Source organism: Haliaeetus albicilla, chromosome 6 (assembly GCF_947461875.1).
Source record: "Haliaeetus albicilla chromosome 6, bHalAlb1.1, whole genome shotgun sequence".
Lineage (NCBI taxonomy): Eukaryota > Metazoa > Chordata > Aves > Accipitriformes > Accipitridae > Haliaeetus > Haliaeetus albicilla.
The window spans coordinates 31,330,696-31,339,773 of NC_091488.1; the positions used below are offsets into that span (position 1 = coordinate 31,330,696).

The window sequence follows — 9,078 nt, forward strand, 5'->3', positions numbered from 1 at the left end:
TTAGTCAGAACTGTACTAAAAGATCTGGATTGCCCCCGGCTGTTCTGCCAAAGTGGGGACGCGGGGTTCTGTTTTTGCTCTGTCACAGCAATGCGTAGGGTGTCTCTGCTTCCAGTCTCGGTGGCTGGAAACTTCCTCTGGTCGGTCGCCTGCGTGCGCGGGGGCCCGTTCGGTCCGATGCCGGTTTTTTTCGCGTTGCTGAACGGGCTCTGGCTCTGCTTTTCCTCCCTCGAGAGGACGAGACCCTCGCCTCTACCTGCGGGGAGGCCGAGCGCTCCCGGCGGGGCGGCCCGGCCCGGCCCGGCCCGGCCCGGTGCTGTCCCGCGGCGCCGTGCCCCGCCGGGGCGGCAGGGGGCGCTGCCGCGCCCGCCCAGCCCCAGCCCCAGCGCTAGCGCTGCCGCCGCCGCCGCCGCCGCCGGGGAGGGCCATGGCGGAGGGGGTGGGCGCCCACCCGCAGTTCGGGCGCCCCGCGCCGCCGCCGCAGACGGGCTGGGAGCGGCTCAGCGAGCTCTGGCGGCGAGAGTGAGGACGGGGCCGGGGCGGGCCGGGGCGGGCGGCTGCGGGCGTCCGCGGGCGCCGGGCCCGGCGCTGCCCGCGGGCCCCCCGTGCCTCCCCCGCCCCAGCCCGGAGCCTCAGCCCTGCCCTTCCCTTGCAGCGAGCGGCAGCGGTACCCGGAGGAGACGGTGAACATCCTCAAGTCGGGCTTCACCGGGGGGGTCGTCGGCTGGATGTACGGCGGGCTGCCGGCCTTCTACCACGCCCGGAAGGCCTTCATCGAGCGGAGCCACGGGGAGCTCTTCCAGAACCGCGCCGATGCGGTGGTACGAGCCCCACGCCGCTGCGCGGGCGCGGCCCCGCCGCGAAGCCGGGAGCCCCGCCGCGGCCGTGTGTCCGCGGCCGTGTCTGTGTGTGTGCGTGTGGGGAGGATCACGCGGGGGGGAGCGGCCGGGGTCGCCGTCGGGGGAGCGCGGGGCATCGCCCGCCGCTCCGGGGACCGGAGGAAGCGTCGCCGGCCCTCCCCTGCCGGGGCAGCCCCCCGAAGCCCCCCGGGCGTGCGGGGCCGGGCGCCTCCGAGCGGCGCCGGCTGCGGAGGAAGCGGCCGGCGGGGCCGGCGGTTCGTGGCGGACGGGCCTCCGTGGGAGAGCGCGTGGAACGGCCTCGCTCCTCTAAGGGGCGCCCGCGCCGCAGTTCTGCACGGTTTGTGGCAAAAACCCCCAAAACAAACCCGCGGTGCTCGCTCCACGTGCGCGAATACGCGCAGGCTGCCTAGTCACCTGTCGTGTACGTTAGCTGTCCCGCCTTACGCGAGTTCTGCGCGGTTGACTTGAAGAAATTGACCGTAGTTACAGAAAAAGTTGGTAACACCTTTTGCCGTTCTGTTACGGCTCAGTAAACAATACGTCTCGAACAGCCTTTTGGCTTTTGAATTTTAACATGTTGGCAAGAGACTTCACCCCCTAGCGTCAAATTGGTAGTGTCATTAATGTGAGTTATTTTAAGGCCATTTAAAATTCTTCTGGCTTATCACCATACCGCATATCAAAGAACATTTTTAACAGACATTTTATAGGTGTATTTGAACTTTTAGGGGCTTCTCCTTCAATTAAAATTTTGGTTACCTGGATTATTAGAAAAAAAACCACCTTTAGAAATCTGAATTGTACATTGTTTGCTGTTTAGATTTGGCCCCGACGTAGCTGTCTGCAAAGTATTGCTGCGTGCCTTCACACTGTCCTTCTGCTGACTCTCTTGTGTATCTGCATCTGGGCTAAGCACTTATGCCACAGGCACTGCAAGAGAGAATTCATTTTCTTTCATGGTATTAACTGGAATATTTTTAATTTTTATGAAGCTTCTGTTTATCACATCCTTTTAAAAGCCGATTCTTGCCAAACTTTTAAGTGCCAGTGCTAAACTGCAGAGCTTCGTGGTCTCGTAACATTTAAAGTAGGTGGTTATTATTTACTTATTATGGCTAATGGTTATTATTTATTAATACTTATAAACTCATAATAATTGAGAACGAGTTTCTAGTTCGTCCCCCTTTCTTCTCTGCCACTCTCCCGTACTGTCCTCAGAAAGCTCTCCCTGTCCCCCCAGATGTGTTTCTGCACTGGGATTAGAAAGACCAGTTGATGTTACGAACTGGAATTAATTCTTGGTTTTCCTGTTGGTGGCTGGGGTAAATGTGAGCAGCTCTTCCTCTGAAGGTGGCCGACTTGATCCCTGAGGGTCAGGGTGTCGTTCCCAAGTGACATCAGTCCCGTGACCTGTCATGAATAGCCAGGGTTGCAGCGGGCTGGTGGTGCTGGCTGCGCGGAGCAGGGCTGTCACCTGTAAACCGTCTCCTCTCTCCCCCTAGCAATCTGCGCATCGGGCTGGTCTCAGGAGTTTCATCCGCTACGGCTGGCGCTGGAGCTGGAGAGTAGCCACTTTTGTGACAATATTCAAGTAAGTGTTTCCCGGTGGTAGTGGGAGAAGAGCTGGCTGATGCTTAAGCACTAGCAGCAAGGAGCCCTTTGTGCCAGTAGCGCTCACAGCTCCCTGAGAGACTGCTGGTGATTGATTGAGGCTCAAAGTGTTGTGTTAATAGCGAGTCTGATGATTGATAAGACGTGAACCTGAAGAGGATGTAACCTTTTATAATTATCCCAGAATTCAAAACTTCTAATGAACCAACACAAAAACTGAAACTGGAAAAGCCCTGTTCCTTATGTCTAATCCATGCCGTTACTGCCTTGAATACTGTTCTTCCCTGTACTTGATGGCTTCTTTCTGCTTTTGCTTCATCTCTTTTTTTGTGTTTTTCTCTGGGAGAGTGTTACAGTGTGTTGGCTGTTTCTGGAAGAGCTTTCTATCCCACGCTAATTTTTCTCCTTTTTCTTAGGTCTCATTACTCCTAGGTTGTATACACTAGCATTAGTCACAATTCTTTGTTCTTGTCCTCAAATACTTGCAGATGATCATCTTGATATTAAGCAGTCACTGAACGTCAGACCTACCAGTTGTACGTACCTATTCAGGCCTTCACATTTTTCCTACATGCACCACCAACGCAGAGATACTGTTCCGCTTCCCTGATTTTCTCCCTCAGATGTGTCAGTGCATTTCTGACAATATAGCATCAAACTAAGCAGGCTCTTCCAAATAAAGCCCTTTTAAACTAGGAGTGTCTCCTTCCCTAACATTCAAAATGGCAAATTTATATGTAAATAGACCTGCATTGACGATATCTGCAGGTCTGTTCTGTTTAAATTCCCCTTCTGCTTTTAAGATACCAGCAATATTGACTAGCATTGTTTTGTATTTCCATCTCCCTCATTTTTTTGTTCCTTTCTGAATTTCTTCCTCGCTCCTTTTGCTTTAGTGTCTGTTCTTAGGTTTAGTTAGCAAATGGTTTGCTTTCTCTCCTGGAACTTTTTATTTCTTTAGCTTTTCCTGGGCTTGACGTGTAACCGCGTCATCTTCCACCAGGTGTCTCCCCTGAGGTCTGATCGTTGCCCTTCTCCGCTACCCCTTTGTAAAAAGCTTTGAACGAAGATACTCGTCACTCCGCGTTAATTGTTTCTGTAGAGTCCAAGTTGAAGATTTCGTCCTGCGGTTGTGCGAATTTTGAGTTTCGCAGTTTAAAACCAAATTGTTTCGTTTTACCTTGTACAAAGGCTAGGATGACGTTATGGTGTTGGGAAAGAGGAAGATTGCTGTTGACTTGTAGATGTCATGCAGGAGGCTTGCTGAAGTGATGGGGAGGATGTGGCTGCTGAACTGAGACAGAGAGTGTTTTGGGGCTTTGCTGATGTTTTTGGAGGAGATGGCATACCTACCCTGGTGGGAAATCTCATCCTGCAAGAGTAGGTGACCCTGCTGACGTCATGAGTGTGACTTAGCTCTAGTGGTGGGGACTGTCTTCAGGCAAGAGCTTACCGACACCTGGGTTCTGCTTCTGGGGGTAAGGTCCTACATCGGGACTGGCTGACTGACAGGACCTTTTCATTGCTAAATTCCTTCTATCCTTGAATATACAATGGAAAAAAATATCTTTGATTAAAAAAAGAATATCCCAGATCCAGGCTGGGAATCCTGGTATTCACTGGCCTCTGGCTGTGCACCTGCCTGTCACAGAAATCGAGGCACTTGTGGCTGGCGTGTGTGCGCTCTGGACAGATGGGCAACAAGGCGTTTAGAGGCAACCTGAGGGTTGGCTTAATGAAATCCGGCTTTATTTCAGGCTGTGTTTTGCTATCTGTCTTCTTCCATGTCCAACTGCTGACTTCTTCTGTGCCTTAACTTTGCAGCATGGCGAGCACTGGTCTGTCTGTGTACCGCAATAAAAGCACCATCAGTAATTATGCTTCAGCAGGAGGTAAGACTGCTTGTGTATTTTTCTCTTTATGAGCAAGGGTTGTAAGCGGAAAAGCATAAGCAGAAATCCGTATCTCTTGGATTTGAGCAGGTCTTTAGCTTCTGTGCTCCTGGGTTTTGTTTCCTGTTCTACTGACTGCCGTTGTGACTTTGCTCTGTTGTTTAACTGCTGGGTGCCTTTATTTGTAACAGAGAGATATCGATGCACTACTGAAACTTCAAAATACTTGCTGGAGTTTTTTGGGTGAAAAATGCTTGTGTCGGGTAAAGGCAACACTTGGTGCATAACCTGCTCTCATAACTACTTATTCAGCAAGGAAAGCATTTCTTGTTTCTGCTCTTTAGAACAGTTCAGTGCACTGTTTATTGCCCTTACAGTTGAATACCTGTTTTACTGATCTTTTCTGCCTTACATGGCAGCTACTATTATTAGCTGTTGTTGAACAGAATAAAAAAAGTGGGCGGGGGGGGGAAGTCATGCTCCAGCCTGGAGAGAGCTCGGTTTTACTTTCATAGATACTTTTACCTCTTAGCATTTCTGGGGGAGTTTTTCTGAAGCAGAAGGAGCTTTGTGCAATGTTTTAGTGCAGAGACCATGGTGACTGTATGGTGAGGGTCCCTCCCGCTGGCCACAGTGCTTGGTTTCCGCTCTGTTAAAAGTAGATGTCAGCTCACGGAGAGGAGAAATGCAGCAAAGCAGCTCCCTCCGTCTGTATGTGATGGGGGGGGGGCCTGTTTGTGGTTTCAGTGGGTTTTGGTTTTTTTAGCCTTCACAGGAGCCCTTTTCAGAATCCACTTGGGCCTGCAGGGACTGGCAGGAGGCCTCATGTTTGGAACAGCATTTGGGTGAGTTGTGACTGCTGCCAATGAGTGATTGAGACACAGCTACTCTTTAAGGGTGTTTGTTAGACGGTGGTCTCACACACTAAGCCATGAATCATAGGTGGGGCTACAGAAGCTTCCCTCCCGCTCTTGCCTTGAGGGATTTTCTGTATCTCTCTTGGGACCTCATGATGATGACTTTTCTTCCTTCTTCTTTAAACTTTTTTTTTCTTCTTTTTTTCTTGATTTGTGTTTTGCTGCTTCCTCAGTGATAAGAACTCGGTGCTCTCAATAGAGCATGTCACCTGTTGCTATTTGCTTATTAGAGGAGATGCTAACAACTACTGTTAAATAGGAAATTGTCAGGATGGGTTATAGACAAGTCTCCTGTCCCCCTTCTTTGGCGTGGTCACTGATGAGCCCAATGGTTGTGCGCAGAACCATTGAACATCTGTTTTAAGGAACTGTGTTGTCTGTGGATAAGGTCAGTAGTGTAAGACACAGCTTCTGGGCTCCTTCTCAGCTTCATCAGCAACTGCTTCTGTATCAGCTCAGAATCCAGACAGCACACAAGGGGTGTTGGATGTCATGATGATGCCTTTTGAAGAAGGGGGGACCTGGGGAACCACCAGCCCCTAGGTTAGGAATCTGTGTAAACATTATTTTTTTACAAAATAGGCTCCATCAAAGCCAAAATGTGGAGCAACAGTCACTAGGAAATGCTGAGGAAGAAGCTGTGTGGTTGGGCTGGACAACCCAAGGCTGTAAGATGGGACATCTCTTCGTATATGTCTTGCAGCTGTGTATCTCCTAAAGCTCCCTGGGGCATGGAGGAACCCATGGTTCTCTCTCAGGGGCTCTGTCCATCAGGACAGTGACCTCTTAACTCAGGAGAAGTCTGACTTTTCAAGCAGAACTGGGATTTCTTCTCAACGTACTGACTTATGAATATCCTCACAAGAGAATTTGGGGATCTTGCTGGGACAAGAGAATGAGCTTTATATGTGCTGTTTAGCACTGTCAGGATGGTGTCAGCTGTGGGCGAGCCTGGAAGCAGCCTAAGGAGCTTTACCAATGAAAACACAAGTACCTCCAGAGCTGTACTGAAGCTAAGTAGGGGTGTGACTGTCTAAATTATAGGTTAGGTGATCTACAGGGGTTGTTTGGGCACCTTAAATCCTTCTACCCCTTTGCCCTATGTGTGCCTGTCAATGAATAAATTCAAAAAATCAGAAGGGCTACAGTGAGTCACAGCTGAAGACAGGCTGTGTTTGGTGGCTGACAACAGGAATACCTTAGTCTGTGGTGTGATGTGAGTATTGGGGAATATTACGCGCCACTGATCTGGTGGCTGGCCCCCGCACGCTCCTTTTGCCGATGCCGGTAAGTTATTACTGTTGTGTGTCCCCTGGGTGACTTGTGACTTTTCTGCTTCCTCCTCTAGGATCCCTGCAGGGGCCCTTTTAATGATAATGCAGAAGGTTGCTGGTGAGACCTTCCAGGAGAGGAGAAATCGTGAGCGCAGGGAGCTGTATGAACAGAAGTTAGCGGAGTGGTAAGGAACAGCTCTGCCTCTTTGAGTCTCTGACTAGAAGCATGTCTAGGTCTGTGTGGTTCAAACATTTAAAGAAACCACGACACACAGGTTTTCTAAACCTCGGTTCTGCTCTTGATTTTTGGTGTGTTTCACATATCAGTCTGAGAACTGCTGATTTACTCTTCCCAGCTTAGATGTTCCTACTTATTTTGTAATGAGGTATTTTGTTCAAAATTCGTGCCCCGCCCCGGCCCAGTAACTCTGCATTAGTTTTTCACTTTAGCAGTGGCCAAGAAGACAAGCAGGACGAGCACATTAGTATTTCTTTACCAAAATTGAGAGAGGCTGGAACTCTGGCTTTTTCTTCATTGCTGCCTTCTTTCAATCCCTGTTAAAGAGAGGAAAGAAGGATAGCTGGAGGCTTTGAGGAGAAAAGGCTATGGCACTAGTTGCATGACTGACTGACTGACTTACTAAAATTCACAAGTAGTACCAGCTCTAGAAGAAACTTTTCAAGAGTTGGGATTCAGCAGTGATGCCTTTGTCAGGAGGATACAGGCATAAAATTATTTTGCACTCTCTCTTCTCTCGTTAGGCAATCCAGACTCAGTGTGACTGAAGTCTTAGGCGAAATGGAAAGCAACGCCCAGGGAGGACCGGAGACGGAGAGAGCACGAGAATCTAGGAGCTACTGAGTCTTCCCCAGATCTCTGTTGTGAGCAGCTACAAAGTATTTTGATTCTGCTCATAAAAGGCTTCAGTCAAGGGGTCAGGGAAGTCTTCTGTGAACACAGTTACAGCCTGTGCACTTGTGAAAAAAGCATTTTGCAGAAAACATTGTTCATGGATGCGTATCACTGCACAAGAGCTTAGGAGGGCCAAACCTGTCCCACTTGAAAAGGTGGAAATGCAGACTCCGCAGACTAGGTAGTGTCATTTAAGTTTGGCAGGGGGTGAGGGCAGCCCCAGAGCCTCGTCTAGAACCCATTTCACTGCTGAAAACCTCCAAACCACCAGTGATGTAGAAATATTCAAGGTAAAGGAGTCTGTGAATAGTTTGGATGCTAAAGATGATACCCCGATTCTAAAAGCTAATTATGCTCTGGTGAAAGCTGCTCTTCAGACAGTGCCTGAAGAACTTGCTGTCGAAGTGCAATGCAAGCAGCACCAGAGCAAGCAGTTCTCCTCTCACCACCCGCCTCCTGCAGCTTGACTTGGCCTGGCTGGGACCAATGCTGTTTTGCTGACAGTGGTTTCTTCAGGCTTTTTGCCGAAAAACACACTTGGTTCCTACAGTACTTGGGGTATTTTGCAATCAGTGTTGAGGAACGGTGGAGGAGCTGGGAATGATACGGAAATACCCTGAAAAAGACATGTTTTGGGTTTCTCAATAGAAATGTAACTGAGGGGGCCACAGAAAGGATGACTTCTTTCTGGTGGCGATGGTAGAAGAATTGGCACTGTGGACAGTTTTAACAACAATAAAAAGGCCTCTAATTTCATTTGAAGGTTGGAAATTAGGGGATTACCTTTGGGGGAAATGTGGTTCAAGACACTCAATAAAGCCATCTAGCAGTGGTGATTGTGTACATAAGCTCTTTATGTTAGTACAGTAGTTGCATTAGAGAAACCTACTTGAGTGATACCCCATGAGAAGAGCTCTAAGATCCCACCAGCGAGCAATAAAGTCTGGTGGCAGTGTCAGACAGTCCTCTATCCAGGCAATAACAAAGACAAGAGCCAGGAGAGTGCCAGCTCTTATTTATTATTTTGTACCATAGATCAACTGTTAAGTCATAGCTGTTACCCATGAGTAGGGCTGAAGTTAATGTAATAATGCTCTGTACCCAGCAGGGCCAGGTGGGCCATCACCGTTTCCCTCAAAGCAGAAGGTCAGAATTCTGGTCCCCTTTCTTTGTTGGAGTTTTTTCTCCTATTAAAGGGAATTACATCCAGGCAGGGGGTTTGGGGCTCCTTCCCACAAGAAAAGAGTAGTCAGTCTGTGCTGGTTGAATGCTCTTCTGTGGGACAGCTAATTACTGTTGCTTGAAATGTGAACAGTTGATTCCACAGAGCGTATTCCACCCACCCAAAGCAGATTTTTGGCACAGCTTGCTTCCAAGAAGGTGGTATGTTTTCTGACTTCTGAAATGAGCATTTTATTTTTAAACACCTCAGTGTAGTTCACTTTTCCATTGAAGAAATATGTATGGTTTGAGATTGTCATCAACCAGCTTTGATTTTCCTTTTCTAGGTGCAAGTGAAAGATCTGAATAAGCAAAGGTATGAATGTCTCTCCCCTTCCTGTTTTAAGCTCTGCATACATTGGTGACAGTAGTGTTACTGTCCTCTGGCCC

The 9,078-nt window shown here is 49.0% G+C and overlaps 1 protein-coding gene across 1 annotated transcript; it reads left to right on the forward strand.

The window, feature by feature from the left end:
• The first annotated feature begins 374 nt into the window (after window positions 1-374).
• On the forward strand, window positions 375-8,299 carry TIMMDC1 (translocase of inner mitochondrial membrane domain containing 1). The gene is made up of 7 exons (XM_069785436.1): window positions 375-522; window positions 656-821; window positions 2,363-2,451; window positions 4,296-4,363; window positions 5,130-5,208; window positions 6,629-6,739; window positions 7,317-8,299. Exons 1-7 carry the CDS (start codon window positions 428-430, stop codon window positions 7,414-7,416), a joined length of 708 nt encoding a protein of 235 aa, XP_069641537.1. The 5' UTR covers window positions 375-427; the 3' UTR covers window positions 7,417-8,299.
• The last annotated feature ends 779 nt before the right edge of the window (window positions 8,300-9,078 follow it).

Excerpts from the sequence above, each read along its gene's own strand:
- TIMMDC1 (XM_069785436.1), top strand. The coding sequence starts at position 428 with ATGGCGGAGGGGGTGGGCGCCCACCCGCAGTTCGGGCGCCCCGCGCCG. Across the intron at positions 5,209-6,628 it reads ATGTTTGGAACAGCATTTGG|GATCCCTGCAGGGGCCCTTT; the intron begins GTGAGTTGTGAC and ends TTCCTCCTCTAG. Across the intron at positions 6,740-7,316 it reads GAACAGAAGTTAGCGGAGTG|GCAATCCAGACTCAGTGTGA; the intron begins GTAAGGAACAGC and ends TTCTCTCGTTAG.